The 21,418-nt window shown below is 51.5% G+C and overlaps 1 protein-coding gene and 1 long non-coding RNA gene across 17 annotated transcripts in view; both read left to right on the top strand.

The window, feature by feature from the left end:
• Window positions 1–25: 25 nt before the first annotated feature.
• On the top strand, window positions 26–10,382 carry LOC128587928 (uncharacterized). 2 transcript variants are annotated; one of them, XR_008380662.1, is made up of 5 exons: window positions 26–92; window positions 4,821–4,936; window positions 6,969–7,036; window positions 7,825–7,951; window positions 9,808–10,382. It is a non-coding gene; the product is annotated as an uncharacterized LOC128587928 (long non-coding RNA). The 2 variants fall into 2 exon arrangements; XR_008380661.1 differs by lacking the exon at window positions 7,825–7,951.
• A 9,032-nt stretch (window positions 10,383–19,414) lies between these two features.
• The window catches only part of PACS2 (phosphofurin acidic cluster sorting protein 2), a 58,406-nt gene continuing 56,402 nt past the window's right edge, over window positions 19,415–21,418 (top strand). For 14 of the 15 annotated variants that reach the window (XR_008380633.1, XR_008380632.1, XM_053594114.1 and 11 more), the window contains exon 1: window positions 19,675–19,991. Coding sequence is in view for 13 of the 15 variants with exons in the window: in XM_053594114.1 (XP_053450089.1) it covers window positions 19,873–19,991 (119 nt within the window). In the remaining 2 variants the exon portion in view is untranslated. Of the gene's footprint in view, window positions 19,992–21,418 lie in introns of all 15 variants that reach the window. The other variant, XM_053594113.1, reaches the window with a different exon arrangement.

The following is a 21,418-nucleotide window of genomic DNA, read 5'->3' as shown; positions in this document are numbered from 1 at the left end:
GGCGGGCCTTGGGACTGAGCACCAACTAGGACCGGATTCGGAGTTAGAGCTGGAGCTGGATCTGGCGGCGGAGCCTGTGAAGCTGCGCTCAGGTACCCGGCTGCTCAAGTCCTAGCACCGAGACCCCATCCTCAGGGTTTCCCACCCGGCCCTCCGCGCTTGCAGCACCCGCCGGGGTTCCAGAGCCTCCCCATGCGCTGTCCCGGCCCCTTTGTATGTTCTGCCAGGACTCCCCACTTTCTGACAGTTTCTTGTGGCCACCTCTCATTTCCTGTGACAGCTACGTCGCTGTGTGGCCCAAGCCCAGAGTGCAACCTGCGCAGGCCCTCGAATATCTGCGGATGTCATAACAGTCGTCGCACACCGCGACCAACCCGGGAATTAGCCTAAAAAGAAATGAGAGCTCCGGGTGGGGGCTGCATCTTGTGGTCAGGGCGACTAGGGAGGCTGAAGTAGGAGGATCACCAGAGCCCGGGAGTTGAAGACTGGGCTGTGATGACAAGAGGAAAAGAAAGAGGAGAGGAGGGGAGGAGAAGGGAAGGGAGGAGAGGATATGGAAGGGGGGAAAGAGAGCAAGAAAGGAAAGCAAGAAAAGAAAAGTTAATGGGACGCTGGTCACATGCACCAGGGCTGGTGGGTTCCAACCCCGCCTGGGCCTGCTAAAACAAACAAACAAACAACAACAACAACAACAAAAGTCAGACAGTGTGGCGAGTGCCTGAAGTCCTGGCTACTTAGGAGGCTGAGTCAAGAGAATCACTTCAGCCCAAGAGTTTGAGGTTGCTGTGAGCTATGATGCCACATAACTCTACAGAGGGTGACAAAGTGAGACTGTCTCAATTAAAAAAGAGAAAAAGGTGCAAGATCACATTTTTTTTTTCTGAGACAGAATTTCAAGCTGTTGCCCTGGGTTGAGTGCTATGGCATCTTAGCTCACAGCAACCTCCAACTCTTGGGCTCAAGCAATCCTCTTGCTTCAGTTTTTCTATTTTTAGTAGAGACAAGGGTCTCACTATTTTGCTCAGGCTGGTCTTGAATTCATGAGCTCAAGCAATCCACTGCCTTGGCCTCCCAGAATGCTGGGATAACAGGCATGAGCCACAATGCCAGGCCAAGACCACATTTTTGAAGAACTCTAAATCTCGACTGTAGAACGTAACACGAGCACAAACCAAATCAGAAAAAAGCCCTATTCTCAAAGGGAGGCAAAGTTGTAAATATGTAAAGTCTTCACAAGCTAGTTTGTAAAATGATATAATCTCAATCAAAATGTCCACAGAGGGCGGCGCCTGTGGCTCAGTGAGTAGGGCGCCGGTCCCATATGCCGGAGGTGGCAGGTTCAAAGCCAGCCCTGGCCAAAAACCACAAAAAAAAAAAAAAAAAAAATTACAAAATGTCCACAGAATTTTTCAAAGAAATTAATAAACTGATTCCAGCTCAGCACCCGTAGCTCAGTGGTTAGGGCACTGTCCACATACACTGGGGGTGGCAAGTTGGAACCTGGCCCCGGCCAGCTGAACAAGAATGACAACTACGACAATAAAATAGCCAGGCGTTGTGGCGGGCACCTGTAGTCCCAGATACTTGGGAGACTGAGGCAAGAGAATCACTTAAGCCCAAGAGTTTGAGGTTGCTGTTAGCTGTGACGCCACAGCACTCTATTGAGGGTGACATAGAGAGACTCTGTCTCAATAAAATGAATAAATAAATAAATAAACTGATCCTAAAGTCATCTGGAAAAGATAATCTGCAAATGTCATGTCTCACTCTGTTGCCGCAGGTAGAGTGCTGTGGATTCAGCCTTGCTTACAATAATCTCAAACACTTGGATTCAAACAATCCTCCTGCCTCAGCCTCCCCAACTAGACCTGTAGTAGACTATAGGGGCCTACCATCACAAATTTGACAAATTTCTTCTATTTTTAGTAGAGACAAACTCTCACTCTTGCCCATGCTAGTCTTGGACTCCTACAGCTCAAGTGATCCTCCTGCCTCAGCCTCCCAGAGTGCTAGGCTTACAGGGCATGAGTGTGCTGGGCCCAAAAAAATCTTAAAAGAAAAGAGGGCAGCCTTGGTGGTGCACACCTATATAATCCCAACATTCTGAGAGGCCAAGGCAGTCAGCTCACATAAGCCAAGGAGTTCAAGGCTATGAGCTATGACCACTGCACTCCAGCCTGGTTAACAGAGAGAGATCTTGGGCAGCGCCTGTGGCTCAAAGGGATAGGGTGCCGGCCCCATATGCCGGAGATGGAGGGTTCAAACCCAGCCCCAGCCAAAAACCGCAAAAAGAAAAAACAGAGAGAGATCTTGTCTCAGAAAAAAAGAAAAAGGAAAACTGAAGGAGAACAGAATTGTCCTTTTGCATATCAAAAAATTACATTGAGGGCGGCGCCTGTGGCTCAGTGAGTAGGGCGCCGGCCCCATATACCGAGGGTGGTGAGTTCAAACCCAGCCCTGGCCGAACTGCAACAAAAAAATAGCCGGGCGCTGTGGCAGGCACCTGTAGTCCCAGCTACTCGGGAGGCTGAGGCAGGAGAATCACGTAAGCCCAAGAGCTGGAGGTTGCTGTCAGCCGTGTGACGCCATGGCACTCTACTGAGGGCGGTAAAGTTGAGACTCTGTCTCTACAAAAAAAAAAAAAAAAAATTACATTGAATTATAGCTATTAAGACTAAATAATCGGTTCGGTACCTATAGCTCAGCCGCATACACCAGAGCTGGCGGGTTCAAATCCAGGCTGGGCCTGCCAAACAATGACAACTACAACCAAAAAATAGCTGGGCGTTGTGGCTGGCGCCTGTAGTCCCAGCTATTTGGGAGGCTGAAGCAAGAGAATTGCTTAAACCCAAGAGTTTGAAGTTGCTGTGAGCTGCGATGCCATGGCATTCTACCAAGGGTGAAACAGTGAGACTCTGTCTCTAAACAAACAAACAAAAAAAGACCAAATAATATTTGCACAGGGACAAGTGAAATAAATCCCAGACTCCAGAAATTGTCCTAGTATACAAGAAATTTAGGAACTTCAAGTCAGTGAGGAAAAGACAGTTTTCTACTGAAAATCCTAAAGTTAGGATTTCCATAAAGAGGAGGAAAAGGCTAGATTGAATCCCAACCTCACACTGTTCTAAAATTAAATTCCAAGCTATATTAAGAACTAATGGTAAGGGCGGCGCCTGCGGCTCAGTGAGTAGGGCGCCAGCCCCATATACAGAGAGTGGTGGGTTCAAATCCAAGCCCGGCCAAACTGCAACCAAAAAATAGCTGGGCATTGTGGTGGGCGCCTGTAATCCCAGCTGCTGGGGAGGCTGAGGCAAGAGAATCGCATAAGCCCAAGAGCTAGAGGTTGCTGTGACGTCATGGCACTCTACTGAGGGCAGTAAAGAGAGACTCTGTCTCTACAAAAAAAACCAACAAACAAAAAAAAAATAATGGTCAAAGCAAAAGAATAAGACTATTAATCAAATACAAGGGAATATTTTAAATATCCAGTAAATATCTGTCACGGGAGGAGCAGGGCCGGCATCTGAGTCCCTTCCTGAGTGAGTGTAAAGCCTCCGCTGTCTCCTCCAGCCAGCCAGTTCCAGCCCAGCATCCCCTGCAGGTTAAGGACAGCTCATGAGGGAAGCTCCAACTGGCTAGCTGAGAACATGCAAGGCCACCTTGGAGATGAGAGCCAGAGGGTCTCTGACTCTGGAAGGCCTAAGTCAATAGCAAGTAACCCGAAAGTAGAGAGAAAATAGAAAAAGACCCAAGGATCCCAGCCACACCAAAGTGTAGCATTTTCCTGTATTTGCCCTTTGGTTCAGCTCTTTTAGTTGGGGTTCCTTTGGGTTTTGTTTTAGGCTTTTTCCAGGGAGTTCTTAGGAATTGCTGGAACACTCTAGAACCCCTGAGTCTTTCCAGAATCAATTCCCCCCTCCCTGTCCAAAGGTAATGCTACCCCACTGCCCTGTTTGATCTCCAGCACCAAACTGGTTTTTATGTTCTCCATAAACAATTTTGCATGTTTTAAAATTATACATAAATGGCCTCATACCTAACCTTCTACCACATGCATTTTTTCCTTATCAATGTTTCTGATATTTATTTACATTGAGACATTCCTTTTTTTTTTTTTTTTGTAGAGACAGAGTCTCACTTTATTGCCCTTGGTAGAGTGCTGTGCCATCACAGCTCACAGCAACCTCCAGCTCCTGGGCTTAGGCGATTCTCTTGCCTCAGCCTCCCCAGTAGCTGGGCCCACAGGCACCCACCACAATGCCCAGCTATTTTTTGTTGCAGTTTGGCAGGGGCCCAGTTTGAACCCACCACCCTCAGTATATGGGGTCGGTGCCCTACTCACTGAGCCACAGGTGCTACCCAAGACATTCCTTTTTAAAAGAACAAGGCATAACTTGTTCTAGGGAAACTGAGGCTGCTACAGTGAACACTCCTATCCATGTGTCCCTGTGTGTGTACCTCCCTAGGAGGGAGCCTAGAAGTGCCATCACTGCATGCAGGGTACACATACCTTCATTGTTCCCAGGTATTGCCAAATTGATCTCAAAGTCTGTATGAAATTATAGTCCCATAGTCCAATATTGGTCCATATTTTGGCCACCTCTAGTATATTAGTTACCTATTGCTTCAAAGCAAATTGTCCCAAAATTTAGCAGCTTAAAACAACAAACATTTCTCATCACACATGGTTTCTGAGGGCCAGGGGTCTGGAAGAGGCTTAGGTAGTGATCCTGGCTACCTGAAGACCCAAATGGAACCGCAGTCTCCACTTGTAAGCCCACTTATGAGATAACTGGTGTGACGCTGCCATTCCTCAGGGTGGACTTCTCGCCACGGGCTGTTCCAGTGTCCTCCCAGTATGGCTCTGCCCAGAACAAGAGAGTGCATACCACCCACAAGTTACGCTGACTATTCCTATCATACTTTGTGAGAAGTAAGTCGCTCCCTTGAAAACAAGGGTTTTTGAAAGCATCACCAGCCACCTGCTGTGGCTCTGACAATACAGAATGGTGGGGACTGTTGGAAGAGGAGGTGCCCAAGGCACAGGAGGGTCTGGGGGACTATATTGCTGCCCGTACCAGTGTGAAAGAATGTTCAGGAAAACACTCAAAGCAACAGACTTCAAGGCAGAGCAGCTGGACAGAGCAAAGGGAGCAGGGAACAGAGGATGTCGTTGTGGTCTCTTGCTCTGTCCTCTGTTTCTCTCTCTCACTCCCTCTCAGTCTATCTGTCTCTCTGTCCCTCGTATCTCCATGTGTCAGTGTCTTTCTCTCTCTCCCTCCCTGTCTGTTTCTACCTCCGTCTGTCTCTGTCTGAATCCCTGTCACAGAGATGAGAGCAGGCGCGCAGAGCTGGAATAGGATATGGAGTAGGACCCCCTCCCATCTACATGCAGCTCAGAGCTCAGAGCCCTCAGGGTTCCCCCACCAAGAGCGCCGCTGAGGGCTGGTTCCTGACTTACCTGAGGGGGGTGCCTGGCCCAGCATCTGCCATAACCCTCCCAGAGGTGGAGGTGGAGGTCCCTGCACAGGTTGGCATGGAGCTCCTGGAGCAGGAAGGCCTTGGGTGCTCGCTCCCTGTCCCACAGGATAGCACTGGGCATCTTCCCATCAGGGCCTAAGGGATGGCGGGGAATGGGGATGCTTGTAAGATTTTGATGTTCAGCAGCTCACTGCATCTGTTCCCAGGTGTGCTTTCTTTACTATCATGCTCATTCAAACCCACAGAGCTTCTTGAATCTATGGCCTCTGTCTTTTATGAGTTCTTGAATATTCTTGGACATTATCATGCAAGTTTTTTTATTAAGTCATTTGTACATAGATCATAAATACATTTATACCATTATGGGATTCAATGTGTTGATTTTTTGTACAAATTGGAGTGCTTACATCCTACTAATCAACATAGCTTTCACCTCATTTACCCAATTAAAGCATTAAGACATTTGTGTTCTACACCTGATAGATCCAACTTGTACTTGCAATGTGCTCCATAGGTGTGGTCCCCCTACTAACCCTCCCTCTATTGACCCACCCCCCTTCCCTCCCCTCTCCTTCCCCTTCCCTCCTTCATCCTAGGCTATAGTTGTGTTTCATTTTTCATATGCAAGTGTGAGGATTATAAATTGGTTTCACGGTAGTACTGAGTACATTGGATTTTTTTTTTGTAGAGTTTCACTTACTTTACTAAGAAGAATATTTTCCAGCTCCATCCATGTAAACATAAAAGAGGTAAAGTCTCCATTTTTTTAATGCTGCATAGTATTCCATGGTATACATATACCACAATTTATTAATCCATTCATGGGTCGATGGGCACTTGGGCTTCTTCCGTGACCTGGCAATTATGAATTGAGCTGCAATGAACAATCTGGTGCAAATATCTTTATTGTCAAATGACTTTTGGTCCATTGGATATACACCTAAAAGAGGAATTGCAGGATCAAACGGGAGGTCTACATTTAGATCTCTGAGTATTCTCCAAACTTCCTTCCAAAAGGAACGTGCTAGCTTCACGCAAGTTTTTTAAACCACTCAGTCATCAAGGCAGATGGTCGTTGTAGTGAAGCCACACATGACAGTGGCCAGTTGTGCTCAGGAGGGGATCCAGGCCACCTCCTCCAGGTTTCTGGGTGCTCTGCTGTCCTAAAAGGCCCCTGCAAGCACAGTGTCCCCACACAAATACCACAGATACAGCGCCTGCCCTGTGCCCCTCCACCTGCCTTTCTGGGACTCCGACTGGGGCCCACACTGCCCTGCCCTGCCTGCTCTGTGCTTCTTCTCTGTGTCCTTACCCATCTTTACTCTCCATGTTGCATTCTGGACATTTGCTACTCACCTGGTTTCCACTTCACTAACCTTCTCTTCTGCGGTGTACCAACTGCTTTTAAACCCATCTGTTCAGGTCTTAAATTCAGCGATTTTACATGTCAGTTCTGGACTAACTCTGTGATTCTCTCTTTACAGGTTCCAGTCGTCTGACGAAATTCTCCATCTCTTCATTTTCTTTCTGAATGTATCAATCACATCTTATGGTTTGTTCTGTACATTTATGCCTATTGGGTTTATTTTACTTTTTATTTTTTTGAGACAGAGTCTCACCATGTCACCCTCAGTAGAGTGCCATGGCATCACAGCTCACAGGAACTCTTGGGCTTAAGTGATTCTTTTGCCTCAGCCTGCCAAGTAGCTGGGACAACAGATGCCCACAACAATGCCTGGCTATTTTTTGTTGTAGTTGTCATTGTTGTTTAGTAGGCCCGGGCCAGGTTCGAACCCGCCAGCCTCCCTGTTTGTGGCTGGCACCGTAACCACTGCACTATGGGCACCGAGCCTATTTTATTTTTTTGAGACAGAATCTCACTTTATCACCCTGGGTAGAGTGTCGTGGTGTTATAGCTCACAGCAACCTCAAACTCCTGGCCTCAAGTGATCCTCTTGCTTCAGACTCCTGAGTAGCTGGGACTATTGTCTCCTGCCACGATGCCCAGCTAGTTTTTCTATTTTTAGTAGAGATGGGGTCTCACTCTTGCTTAGGCTGGTCTCAAACTCCTGAGTTCAAGCAGTCCTCCTGCCTTGGCCTCCCAGAGTGCTGGAATTACAGGTATGAGCCACTGTACCCCACCATTCCCTTGCTTCTGTCCACTCCCCTCCGTCTCCTTCTATCCGTCTGTCAGCTCTCCTCCCTCCTATTCCTTTCAAAGTAAAGTGCAGGCATCAGGCCCTCCCTGAAACAGCTCAGCGTGTACTTCCTTAGGCGAGCCCAATATGTGCCTGCTTTTGTTAAGGTGACATTTACATGCGGTGTGTATGGGTTTGCTAGGGCTGCTGTGACAAAGTTCCAAGGCTGGGCAGCTCAACAACATGCCTGTGCTCTCCCCTGACTTTGGAGCCATGAGTCCAGGGGCCAGTAGCTGTGTTCCTCTTGAGACCTCTGTCCTTGGCTGCAGGTAACCACCTTCTCCTGCATCATCATGTGGCCGTCCCTCTGTGCCTATCTGTGGCCTAAACTCCTCTTATAAGAAAGCCGGTCAGACTGAATTATGCCCCAACCTAGTGACCTCATTTTAACTTACTATCTCTTTAAAGATTCCCATCTTCAAACACAGTCACATTCTGAGGCACTGGGGTCAGGACTTCAATATACAAATCCCAGGAACATAGCTCAGCCAATAACACAGTGGAATGCAGGACAAAACTGGCCCTCAACCTGGCCTGCATGTGTCCCTCCAAATTCATGTGTGGGACCCTAACTCGCAGTGTGATAATAATGAGGGGAGCTCCGGAGGTGATGAGGCATCAGGTTGACAGAGGCTGCCTTTTTCAGCATATGAGGGCTTAGTGAGGGGCAGCAGGCACTGAGCACAGGGGGCCCTTGCCAGACACTGCTACTGCCACACCTAGATCTCAGACTTCCCAGCCTCCAGAAAGGTGAGAAACAAATTTCCATTTATTAGTGTTACTTTTTTTTTGAGACAGAGTTTCACTATGTCGGTAGAGTGCCATGGCATCACAGCTCACAGCAACGTCAAACTCTTGGTCTTCAGTGATTCTCTTGCCTCAGCCTCCTGAGTAGCTGGGACTATAGGTACCTGCCACAATGCCCAGGTATTTTTTGATTGTAGTTGTCATCGTTATTTAGCAGTCTGGGTTGGGCTCGAACCAACCAGCCTCGATGTATGTGGCTGGCGCCCTGCTCACTGGGCTATGGGCACAGAGCCTATTAGTGTTACTTTTTTAAGAGACAGGGTTTTGCCCTATTGCACAGGCTGGAGCATGGTGTCAGCACAGCTCACTGCAGTCTCACACTCCTGGGCTTAAGCGATCCTCCTGCCTCAGCCTCCTTAGTGGGGAGCATAGGTGCCCACGCCATCATCCCTGGCTGATTTTAAAATTTTTTTTGTAGAGATGGGTTTCTACTCTGCTGCCCAGGCTGATCTCCAGATGCTTGCCTCAAGCAGCCCTGCTGCCTTGACCTCCTGAGTGCTGGGAATTTCTGTTCTTTATGAATTACTCAGTCTCAGTTGTTTTGTTATAGCAGCCTGGATGAATAAGCTGAGCCATGGCCTGGCTGTATCTCTTTTGATTTAAGAAAGTATGCAGCTCTCAGATTACCAAATCATTTTGCTAATTATAAAACATTAAAAAAATAATAACCTGGGCAGCACCTGTGGTTCAAGGAGTAGGGCGCCGGTCCCATATGCCGGAGGTGGTGGGTTCAAACCCAGCCCCGGCCAAAAAAAAAAAAAATAATAATAATAACCTAAGGAAAACAGAAATCATTCCCACACAAATAGTGCTGTGGCGAAACGTTGGCTCATGCGCGTTGCAGCCTTGGGTGTCCTGCCTTCTGCAAATTATCTGCACGTGTCCTTAGCGGATGTCTGTTTTAAGGCCTTGGTTGTTTTCCTTTCTTGCCATCATTTAGTCATGTATGGCTTATTGTGACAATATTTCTTTTGCGGGAAACACAGAGAAGAATTAAAATGTAAACACAAAGGGACCTCTCATTCTTGGCACCCAGGATATCACAGCCAGGGCAGAGAGCGGCCTGCTGGTCCCCAGTGCTCTATTCCCGAGGCCGGGCCAGGCCAGGCCACGCTTCCCGCTGCACGTCTTGGCTTTCCACATGGGACACACCTGGAGCACTCCCACGTTTTCACAGCCGCATGAGCATCTGTTCCGGATGCACCATGGCTGATCCTGACACTTCCTCAGCTTTAGGCACTCCTCCAAGTTTTGTGATTTGAGATCTCACACACACCTGTCAGTGTATTCCTGTTGACATTTCTTATCTTACCTGCAGGATGCTCCAGGATGAATGCGTGTGAGCCCAGGCAAATCTCCCGAGTTGCTGCCAGCTGCTCTGGGTCCCCAGGAGCGGGACGAAAAGGAGCCTCACCTGCACCAAGAGGAGCCCCAAGGGGCCAGCGTCAGGGAAACACAGAGGCAAGGATGTTGTCATGACCCTGGGTCTATGCTGAGTCTGCAGCCATCTGTGTTCCGGGCCTGGGTGGAATGTGCATCCTAGTGTAACTTGCCATCCCTCACCATGGTGGCAGAGCACAAATGGCTTTGCTCTTTGGGAATCTCCTGCTCTAACCATTTCCCTGGGATCTGTTAATGGTCTCACAGATTTGTGCACTTCTCTTTGACATTAAGAATGTTACCCTGGTGGACAGCATTCTTACCAAGATTGTCCTCACCTTGTTCTTCGGCTTTTCTAGGACTAGGGAGCCTGACGCTGCAGCCAGCAGCCTGCTGGTCCCAATGGGCTTTGATGGCAGAATCAAGTATCATTTCCCTACACAGTTAACACATGTTCATTAAGGAAAAAACATGAGAGAAAGAGAAGCGAAAAGGAAGAGCTAAATCAACTGAACTCTCACCACACAGAGAAAATTTCTTAACACTCTGGATTAATTCCTGTCCATATTTTTCCTGTACTTGAAAATAGGTATTTTACATGTGAAATCACTTACATGTAAATACATATTTTACATGTAAGTGTAATGCATTTACACGTGTTTTGCTTAACCAAATAGGATATTATACATTTTACTTTTAGCTATTTTTAACTTACTATTCCTGATAGCTATAGAATGTTCTATCAGGTTCTGTCATGGCTGGCCTCACCCTGCCCAACTCTGTGAACGTGGAGTTGGGTCCAGTTGTTACTCTATGAAAGTGAGCTGGTCTGGGTGCCGGCCCCATATGCCGAGGCTGGCGAGTTCAGACCCAGCCCCGGCCAAACTGCAACAAAAAAATAGCCGGGTGTTGTGGCAGGCGCCTGTAGTCCCAGCTGCTCGGGAGGCTGAGGCAAGAGAATCACGTAAGCCCCAGAGCTGGAGGTTGCTGTGAGCCGTGTGACGCCACAGCACTCTACCCAAGGGCGGTACAGTGAGACTCCGTCTCTACAAAAAAAAAAAAAAAAAAGAAAGTGAGAAAGTGAGCTGGTCTAGGAGTGCCCACAGACATCACAGCAGGGCACAGTGACCTGAGTGGCCTTCCAGCCTCTGGCCATCCTCCAAGGGCTTCCCCAGTGTGTGTCCAAGAGGAAGGCCTGTTGAGCCCTCTTTGGGGAAAGTTTCCATCTGTCCCTCAGTGATGGAGGCTCGGTGCCATGTGCTGTGTCCCTCATGGGAGTGGGTCTGAGAGGGGCTTCGTCCAGGGGCTTCCACAATTTTGTGTCACACACGGCTATGTCCTCAGCCTGGCTCCTTCCTGGAAGGAGCGGTAGAGCTGATCAAGCTGTCTTGTCTGAGCTGACCAGTATTTGGCCTTGTGGGAGACCCTGGCCACTCACCTGACAGACGAGAGAGTCCAAAAAGTGGCATAGAGGAGCCCACAGGGCTGGCTGGTGGGGAAGCAGAGGCCCAGTACCAGCCCCATCCTACCCTGCCAACTCCATGCTCCATTGCCAAGAGGCACACAGGGGTCCCAGCCCAGAGGCCCCACCCTGGCACCCTGAGGGGGCTTTCAGGCAGGGCCCTCATTTAGCATCACTCTCCACTCTTGGAGGGTGTTGGCGTTATTTTAACACAGGCTGCAAGAATGAGTGCATATCTAAGGAGCCACGGTCCAAAGTGCCCAACCCAAAATGCCCCAGGCTTCACTATAGGTACAGGGACCTCAGTGAGCACCCACCAGTGAGACTGCAGGGGCACTTGTGAGCCTGGACAGGTCCCATCTTTGGGACTGTTGTGTCTTTAACACTGCACAAGTGTTATCTGGCTATTTAGGACATGAAGCTCCTATGTACTCAATCTTGATATGAGGACAATTAATGACAATTAAGGTTATGGGGGGGAAGCAGAAAGAGGGATGGAGGGAGGGGGGCAGGGCCTTAGTGTGTGTCACACTTCATGGGGGCAAGACATGATTGCAAGAGGGACTTTACCTAACAATTGCAATCAGTGTAACCTGGCTTATTGTACCCTCAATGAATCCCCAACAATTAAAAAAAAAAAAAAAGAAAGAAACAGCACACAAGCAAAAAAAAAGTCATCAAACTCAAAAAAAAAAAATAATAAAAATAAATAAATAAGAAATGAGGAAAAAAAAAGAAAAAACCCACAACCTCTGTGGGCAGGCAGCACATTGTCCATCCTCAACAGTGGATTCTAGGGTATCCTCTTGTGACCCCAGGGCTTCACAGGGAATGGGAGAGACAAGGCCACTATTTGGGAAAGATTACTGAGGGAATGGGGAGATGAGACCACCGTTTCAGGTTTCCCAGGGAATAGGGGGATGAGACCACATTTCAGAAGTTTTACCAGGGAATGGAGAGACCAGGCCACCCTTTGGTGAGGGATCCTTAGGGAGCAAGGGGACCAGATGAGTATTTACAGAGGGTTTCCCAGGGAAGAGGGGGACCAGGTTACCATTAGGGGAGAGAATCTCAGAGAACAGTGGACCAGGCCAATATTTAGGGAGGCTTTTCCAGGGAACAGGGGGTATAGGAGACCCAGGCCACCTTTAGGGAGGGTTTCTTAGTAAATGGAGGGACCAAACCATTATTTGGGGGGAGTTTCCCAGGGATGGGCCCATGCTACCATTTGGGGGATTTTGAGTAAACAGGGAGCCAGGTCACAATATAGGAAGGGATTCTCAGGGAACAGGATGGGCCAGGCAACAATTTGGGGATTGTTTCCCAGTAAACTGGTGGAGCAGATCACCATTTGCAGAGGGTTTTCCAAGGACTTGACCACCAGTAGGGGAGAGTTACCCAGGGAATAGGGGGACCAGGCCACCATTTAATGATTCTTTCTTAGGGAATGGGGTGGGGAGTGACCAGGCCACCATTTAGGGATAGATTTCCAAGGAATGGAGGGACAAGGGCACAATCTGGGGAGGGAGTCCCAGGGAAAGATGGGACCAAACCAGGATCTCAGGAGAGTTTTACAGGAAATGGGGAGAGGGGTGGGTAAAGGCCACCATTTACAAAAAGCTTCCCAGGGAATGGGAGGACCAGGTCATCATTTGGGGTAGGTTTCTGAGGAAACAGGGAGACCAGGCCACCATTAGAGAAGGGTTTGCTCAGGAATGGGGGTACCAGAACACCATTTGGGAGAGTTTTTCAGGGAACAGCGGGACAAGGCCACCATTTAGAAAGGCTTTCCAAGAAACATAGGCACCAGCCCATCATTAGGGAAGGTTGGAGAAAACTGGGAGAACAGGCCACTATTTGGGGAAATTTTCTGAGGGAACAAGGGGACCAGGCGTCCATTTTGGGAGGGTTTCTCAGTAACCATGGGGATCAGGCCACTATCAGAGAGGCCTTTCCAGGGAATGTGGATTCAAATCTCCATTTGAGGAGACCAATGGGGACCAGGAACTATTTGAGGATTGTTTCTCAGGGAATGGGGGCACCAGGCCATCATTTGGGGAGGTTGTCCAAGTGACCTAGGGGACCAGGCCACCCTTTGGGGAGAGTTTCACAGGGAATCGGTCTACTAGGCTACCACTTAGGGAGCGTTTTCCATGGAATGTGGGGTCTAGACCATTTTGGGAGGGTTTCCCAGGGAATGGGGTGATTAGGCACTAGGGGAGGGGGCCAGGTAGTCGCCACCTCAACTGTTTCTTCAACCCCATGTGTTAGGTTATGACCTGTGTTTGAGAATGGTCTCTCCTTACCCACTTGGGAGCTCAGCTTGGCCAGAAGGCACCCCTGACTAGGGCAAGACAAGTAGCATGAATTCCTCACAGCTGGTTAAAATGGCTTTAAAGTCAACTAAAAGCCATGTGTGTCCTGTTAGCTGTGCCAGCCAAGGATCCTTTGAGACGGTTGGAAGGAAACACCACCCTGGGGCAGGGTCCCCTCAGCATGCAGAGAGGAGGATGCTGGAAAGAACCCTGCCCAACACTGCAAAGGGCTCCTGCAAAACCCAGGGTTCCTTCAGGACTCATGATGGAGGGGGTCTGGGGACCCTGCCTCACCACCAGCTCCAACCCAGATATCCCTGGGGAAGCCTCGATGCAAATGGACAATGGGGAGCTGATTAGTGGACTTCTACGAATGTGGGTGCCCAGGGCTCCATGTCTCCCCACTGAAGCCCCAGATGGGAAGTGACAGTGGGGATTCAATTGGCGCCAAGCTGCAAAAGTACCTCCTCTCCTGGCATTGGCATCTGCTGCATGCGCTCCCCCCAGGGGGCCCAGGGGAGCGACATGGCCAAGCAGGGAAGCCCCAGAGCTGTTCCAAAGGTGGCAAAGGCTGGGCGTGGTGGCTCACGCCTGTATTCCTAGCACTGTGAGAGGCCGAGGTGGGTGGATTGCCTGAGCTCAGAGGTTCGAAACCATCCTGAGCTGGAGTGAGCCAGAGTGAGCCAGAGTGAGACCCCATCTCTACCAAAAAAAGCCGGGCATTGTGGCAGGTGCCTGTAGTCCCAGCTACTTGGGAGGCAAAGGGCAAGAAAATCGGTAAAGGAAGAAAAGAAAAACAAAAATTAAAAAAAAAAAAAGCCAAAAACTTCAAACTAAGATGAGTGAAAGCCAGTTGAAAAAGAAAGCAAAATTAAAACAACAACAAAACAAACAAACAAACAAACAAAGGCGACAGAAACTCCCCTCTTAGGGCTCAGCTGAACTTCTTGAATGATACCAGGGCCTGGTGAAGCATGCAGGAGGCCGCAATGTGGAGCAGGTCTCTGTGAAGTGCAGGCCTTGGCAGACCCACACCTGTTACAGAACTGGCAGGAAGAAATCAGCTGCAGGTGAGCAAGGTCGTGTCAGCCGAGGGGAGCCCCAGACCTGCAGAGAGAACTTAGACTCCCCATACCAGTGAGTTAGGGCATGTGCAGGACTCACATGCCAGTAATGACACTGTGCAAAAGGCTGTGAATGAGACTCACTTGCATTTGAGTGACAGTTTCCTGGGTGGCCCTGCAGTCCTGCTGTGTCAGGACTTTAAAAGGGCTTTCCTGCCCAGTTTGGTGGGAGCGGGGGACTTGAGAGACTTGCAGTTGGATGGATTTGCAAACAGCAGGCTATTTGTCCGGGGACCCTAGGCATGATGGGGTTCTGTTTGGATCCCAGACTTTGGACTGATGACAAGGCCTTTCTGGGGCCCTCACAGGAACAGATGTGGGGTCCTTGACTTGGCCCATGCACTGTCAAAATGCCTTTGGAAATCTGAAACAGAGCCTTATGGCTGTTACCATTTTGGGGGTTGCCTGACTCCCCAAAGCTTTGGCCTCACCTGCATGGGCACAGACAGAATGTGATGCTTGATGGATTTGGAGGGACAGTCCAAGGGCAGAAAGGGGACCTGCTACACAAGGAGCCCTACATGCTATCCGCCCTTTCAATAACTGGCCATTTCACTCAGATGCCCCAGCTCCCGGTGTTACCTTTTCAGGCTAGGGAGAAGCTTGTCCTAACTAAAGAGAAGAAAGGAGTATTTGAGGTTAACCAGAACTTCTGAAGGAACTCACTCTGAGGTAGGCTCCCACTGGGAGCTGCCGGCCTGAGGCAGGGCCTTCTCCGAGTTCCTGCACACACATCCCAGCACAGAGTAGGAGCAGATGACTGGCAGGGGCCCAGTGGCCAGGCAGATGGAGGATGGCAGGCAGTGCAGAGACAGCTTAACAGCTCCTATTTAAAGGGTTACCATGTTTGGCTATGTTACGGCAGTGTCCATCAAGGGAAATTTCATTTCTCACTGCCTGCACCCTGATACAATACGCTACACAGAATCCTGTTGTCATCCATGAGTTTCTTTGAGTGAACTCCCCGTGGAAACTGGTGGACCATTTTTCCAAGGAACTGGACAAGGTGAACTCTGTTGTCCTGCCCTCACTGAGCTGTTCACAGACTCCTTTCCTCCATACAGAATGGTAGAGGACCCACCCTCCTTTGCACCCAAAGCAACCCAGCAAGTAAGCAAAGCCTTATGTCTGGAATGAAAATTACATGGCACCTAACTAAAATGGAATAAAGGCTGGGTGCAGTGGCTCACGCCTGTAATCCCACCACTCTTTGAAGCTGAGCCGGGTGCATCACCTGAGTTCAGGAGTTCAAGACTGGCCTGAGCCAAAGTGAAACCTTGTCTCTAAAAATAGCTGGGCGTTGTGGCAAGTGCCTGTAGTCCCAGCTACTTGGGAGGCCAAGGCAAGAGAATCACTTGAGCCCAAGAGTTTGAGGTAACTGTGAGCTGTGATGCGATGGCACTCTACCGAGGGTGACAAAGTGAGACCCTGTCTCAAAAAAAGAAAATAAAGTGGAATAAAGTCTTGTTGCTGCTTGCCCTTCTCTGGATAAGGGTAGGTCTTAAAGCAGGCTCAAGGTCAGCCCTAAGAGTTAGTTTATGAGAGACCTTCCTAGCGCCCTAGTAAGTATGGTGACATGACGTAAGTAGATGAGAATATAGTGAAGCAATATGTCGAATGAGCGGGTTGGGTGCTAACCACTACAGGTGAGTGGAAAGCAGAGAAGTAGAAGTCACCGTGAAGTGCCTCTAACAACTTATACCTCCTTGAAACTATCACAAGTGAGCCCGTAAAGTCCATCACACCGAAGCAAGGAGGTGTGGCCCCCAGCGGAGGGGCCAGCCTTAAGTGATCTAAAGTATGTGTTTGAGAAAAAATGAAAATGTTAATATTTCCACTAATCCATTTGGTTATTTGGTCTGTCTAAAGGACAGAGGCACGCCTCCATAGTGAGGGTTTCCCAGGCTCCTGTCTCTGCTGTTGGTCTGTCCTGCCGCAGGGTGCATTATCCTAAAGCTCATCTGGGACAAGTTATTTCTATGCATGGATTCTAAATTTGCAGAAGTCAGTCTCTCGGCTCAGCAGCAGGGGTGTCTAAGCTGAGACCTGTAGGCCACACGTGGATTATGTGAGGACTTTTTGCTTGTCTGTGGTGTTGGACGTCATGAGCAAACTTTTTTTTACTTATCAGCTTTTGTTAGTGTTTGTATGTTTACTGTGTGGTCTAAGACAACTCTTCTTATTCTAACGTGTGGCATGGAAGAAAAAAGGTTGGATACTGCTGACAGGGCACAAGGGGCAGCTGTGCAATCAGAGGCCCCTGCATCTCATTTAACCCAGCCGCTTTGGGCATTGTGTCCGTCTCTCCTGTCAGTCCTGTGGTTATTGCTCATGCTATTTTTTTTTTTTTGTAGAGACAGAGTCTCACATTACCGCCTTCGGTAGAGTGCCATGATGTCACAGGACTCACAGCCACCTCTAGCTCTTGGGCTTCTGCGATTCTCCTGCCTCAGCCTCCCGAGCAGCTGGGACTACAGGCACCCGCCACAACGCCCGGCTATTTTTTGGTTGCAGTTTGAACCTGCCACCCTCGGTATATGGGGTCGGAGCCCTACTCACTGAGCCACAGGCACCACACGCTCATGCTATTTTGTACCTGATGGTCTGTGCCTTTCATGTAAAACCTCACCCCAGTTGGGCAGAAGTATCTTGATGACTAAGTTGCGCCCCTCCTCCCACAAATATGGGGAATAAAGTTGACAGCGGGGGATATGTAACAGAGAAAATGGCTTGAAAAAGGGTGAACATGTTTCTGTCTCTAAAAAACCCTTCACCTTTTTTCCCCCCAGACGTCTCACTTTGTTGCCTTTGGTAACATGATTTGGCCCATGCACAGCCATGCTGTGGCTTCACAGCTCATAGCAACCTCCAACTCCTGGGCTCAAGCGATCTCTTGCCTCAGTCTCCTGAGTAGCTGGGACCACAGGTGCCTGCCACAACTCCCGGCTATTTTTAGAGGCGGGGTCTTGCTCTCGCTCAGGCTAGTCTAGAACCCCGTGAGCTCAGGCAGTCCACCCCTCTAGGCCTCCCAGAGTGCTGGGATTACAGGCATAAGCCACTGGACCCACAAAAAAACCTTCGCCCTTTTGAAGAACTAAAACCTACATCCCTGCCTTAGGCCAGTCAGAAGAGGCAAGAGAGGCCCTTTGTTCTTTGTGCCACAGAAGATATGAACCCAGGCAGAGGTCATGAAATTGTCTTAGCTGAAGATAGGATTTATCAGAACCTTTCCCTTAAAAGCTCTGTACTTCTGCTCAGGAGGACACTGGTATGTTGAGATGAGAGTCTGACAGCCACCTCATTTGCCAGCAAATTAATAAACTCTCTCCTTCTCAAAAAAAAACACACAGTGTCACAGGCATGGCACATAGTATGTTCTGCATCCATGCCTTCCTGCCTGGCCGTATTCACCCCACACACACTGCAGTGGACCAGGCTCTTAAGATCCATGGCCTGATGCCTCACCTTGGGAGCTGGACAGCCTCAAGTGCCTCAGTCTCCTCCTCTGTAAACTGGGATGGAAAAGAGTCCTATCCACTAAGAACTCATCACGGTGGCTGGTACAGGGAGGGGCATGGCTCAGTGGTGGCAGCCAGTGTCAAGCCCCAGTGAGCACGGCTTAGTCACCCTGCTTTTCTTCCACAGTTGTGTCCCTGCTTGGGGAGGGTGCTGGCACACACAGGCACAGCCTGTCAGGCAGCCCATTCATCTGACAGTAACTGCACCCTCTGTCCTGTCCTGCCACACCGCATGCTAAACGCTGGGGTCAAGGAGCCCTATCTCCTGTCCTCCCACCCACTACAGGCAGCCTGTTCTCACAGGGGACTGCCAAGTCGGCCATGAACACAGTCATTTCTCCTCATGTCGTTGGCATGGGACCCACAGGCCCGGCCGGGGAGCAAAGCAGTGTAAGACAACACTCCCGGCAGCTGGCCAAGGGCACAGAGACCCTCACAGCTTTCAGCTGCACCACCCCAGAGGAGCCGGCAACATGTGGGACACACAGGTTCCCTTGTTCTCTCCACAGTGGGGCCCCACTGGCTAGAAGCAGTCGCAGCTGTTTGTGGCTCCAGACTCCGGAGTTACAGCTGGAGGCTAAGTCTTGCAAATGAGGGAAACCAGGGCCAGCGGGTCTTTGCAGGAGAGGTCAAGGCCGGCTGGGGTGCTCAGCCCTGGAGGTGGGGGGGAGGTCAGCTTGGGCTGGATTTGTTTCTACTAAACTTCCTGTGCACTACAAGACGCAGAAGCCAGGAGAAAAGCAACTATGTAACACCGTGGATACCGGAAACAGAAGAGACGCCAGAAAAGCTATTTCTAAATCTCGGCTCAGGGTCTGCTGACTTTGAGAACCATGGGCCGAAAGAGGACAGAACCTCCCCGACCACCGGGATCGGGAGGGCCTGTCCCCGGGCTCACGACCGGCCCACGGCCAGGAGCCACTCCCTACTATCCCGAGTGAAATTCAGAGAAGCACCGAGCGACTGCGAGGCTGGGACCGACAGGGGCACCCCGACGGGATTCCGGGGGCAGGGCGCGCGGGAGGGCCTGGGGACCGTTTGAGGGGACACCGCGGTACGGGCGGTGCGGAGGGCGGGATCTGGGCAGAGCCTGAGGCGGGCCAGGACCCGCGACCACCCCCGGGGGCTCCCGGCCCCTAGCAGCAGTTCCCGGCGGCACGCGGCTGGGTGCCCGGGCGGGGCCTGTGCGCAAGCGCGCGCTCCCGAGCCCGCGACAGGGGCTCCCGGGGGCGCGCGAACCTCACTTCCGGCGAGCGCTCCGCGGGCGACGATTGGGACCAAGAGGGCGAGCTCGCTCCCGGCCCGGCCAATAGGCGGCGCCGGCGTGGGTCGGAGGGCGCGGGGTGCGCGCAGGGAGGCTGGGCGCGCGCGGGCCGCGGGCGGGGCGGCCGGGCGGGGCGGAGCGGAGCGGCCGCAGCTCGTCGCCGCCCGCGGGCCTGTCCGCCGCCCGGGCCCGGCCCGTCCCCGCCGCCGCCTGGCAGCCATGTGACCGCGCCGCCGCCCTCCGCGCGCCCGGCCCGCCCGCCGCGCGTCCGCGGCCCGGCCGCAGCCCCAGGCCGCCGAGGGAGCGGCGGGGCCGGCGCCATGGCCGAGAGGGGCCGCCTCGGCCTCCCCGGCGCGCCCGGCGCGCTCAACACGCCGGTGCCCATGAACCTGTTCGCCACCTGGGAGGTGGACGGCTCCAGCCCCAGCTGCGTGCCCAGGTACGCGCCCGCGCCAGCTGCGCTTTGTTCACGCCGCGCACCTGCCCGGGGCCAGGCCCCCGCCGGGCGGTCGAGCCAAGCCCCGCCGCACGCGCCGCGTCCGCGCTCCCCGCCTGCCGAAGACGCCGAGCCGGGCGAGCGTGGCCGGGGGGCCCCAGTGGCCCCCGAGGGTTCCGAACCGGGGAGGGGCTGCGCGGGGGTTTGGGAGGACTCGGCGTCGCTTCGGCCCCCCTGCCAGAGCGGTGCAGGCGAGCAGAGGTTGTTTCCTCTCGTCCGGTACCGCAGATTTCTTTTCGCATCCAGCGACGCTGTCAAACTCGAGGGCCTGGAATGACCCTCGGCGCCCAAGGCTCGGAGGACAGGCCAACTTACAACCCCAGTTGTATTCGTCCTTGGTTCAGGGTTTTGGCTCACTTGTCTGTCCTGCGGTGCGTCCCTCCTGTCTGCTAACGTGGAGAAGCTCCGAAGTCGGTTCTACTCTCTACTACCCGCTGTTTGCCATTGCAAAGGGCTGGCTGCTTTCCATTTGGGAAGGGCGCACCCCGTTATCCTGCGGTGACGACTAGGCAAGGTTTACCTACTGATGAGCACGGTGGGCAGCCTGACTCCACCTGGACTAGCAGCTTCCCCGTTTATCCTGACTTAGCTCCAAACACCTGTGATTTCTTCTTGACTCGGTTCTTGCTTAGGGAGCTCCCAGGCTAACGGGAGAGAGACATTTGCCAAAAGATTCTTGTTCTGAAATAGTCACCAGGTGACAATTAGGGGTGGAGGGCTAGCAAGTGAGGTTGAGAACTCCTGGTGGGGCGATGCAGCCCTCTGTAGAGGGACTGTGAGTGCTATCCAAGCACAGGAAGTGGCCATGGAGGGGACCCCCTTCATGTGGGCCTCCTACTCTCTACTGAGGCGCCTTCAACAGGTACTTCTGAGATTGAGTTTGGGGTTGCAGAGAGACTCCGGACTTACCTAGTTGCCTCTCTTCTGGGGTCTCAAAGCCAGACTCGGGAGCATCTCCCCAGGCCTGGCCCCCTTTCCTTTCCTGGTCTTGGTGCTTGCCCATGGGTGCGTTGGGCCTCCCACCATGCTAGGTCATGGGCCCTGGGACCTCTCTTGGTTCCTCACAGGCCCTTGTGTTTGCCCCCAGCACCCCACAATCGGCACAGAGAACAGCCTGCCCTTCCTGCAGCTCTTTAGCAGCTTCCTGAGGCTTCCCAAAAGAGCACAGAATGACCAGAGGGAGGTGGGGAAGTGTGGCAGGAGGGGCTGGGCTCTGTTCTGGAGGGGTCTAGAAAGTCCAGTCTGGGGTCTGTGCAGAGACAGAGCCGGTGTATGGGAGCAGAGCAGGAGGAGCTGAGGGCTGTGGCCTGGATGGGCTGTGGGAGCCCGGGTGAGGCAGGAGGATGGTGGGTTGGGGAGCAGCTGTCAGG

The sequence above is a fragment of the Nycticebus coucang genome, chromosome 6 (genome assembly GCF_027406575.1).
Source record: "Nycticebus coucang isolate mNycCou1 chromosome 6, mNycCou1.pri, whole genome shotgun sequence".
NCBI classification, from domain to species: Eukaryota; Metazoa; Chordata; class Mammalia; order Primates; family Lorisidae; genus Nycticebus; species Nycticebus coucang.
Note: the sequence above shows the minus strand (reverse complement) of the source record. Positions and strands in the feature narration are given on the sequence as shown.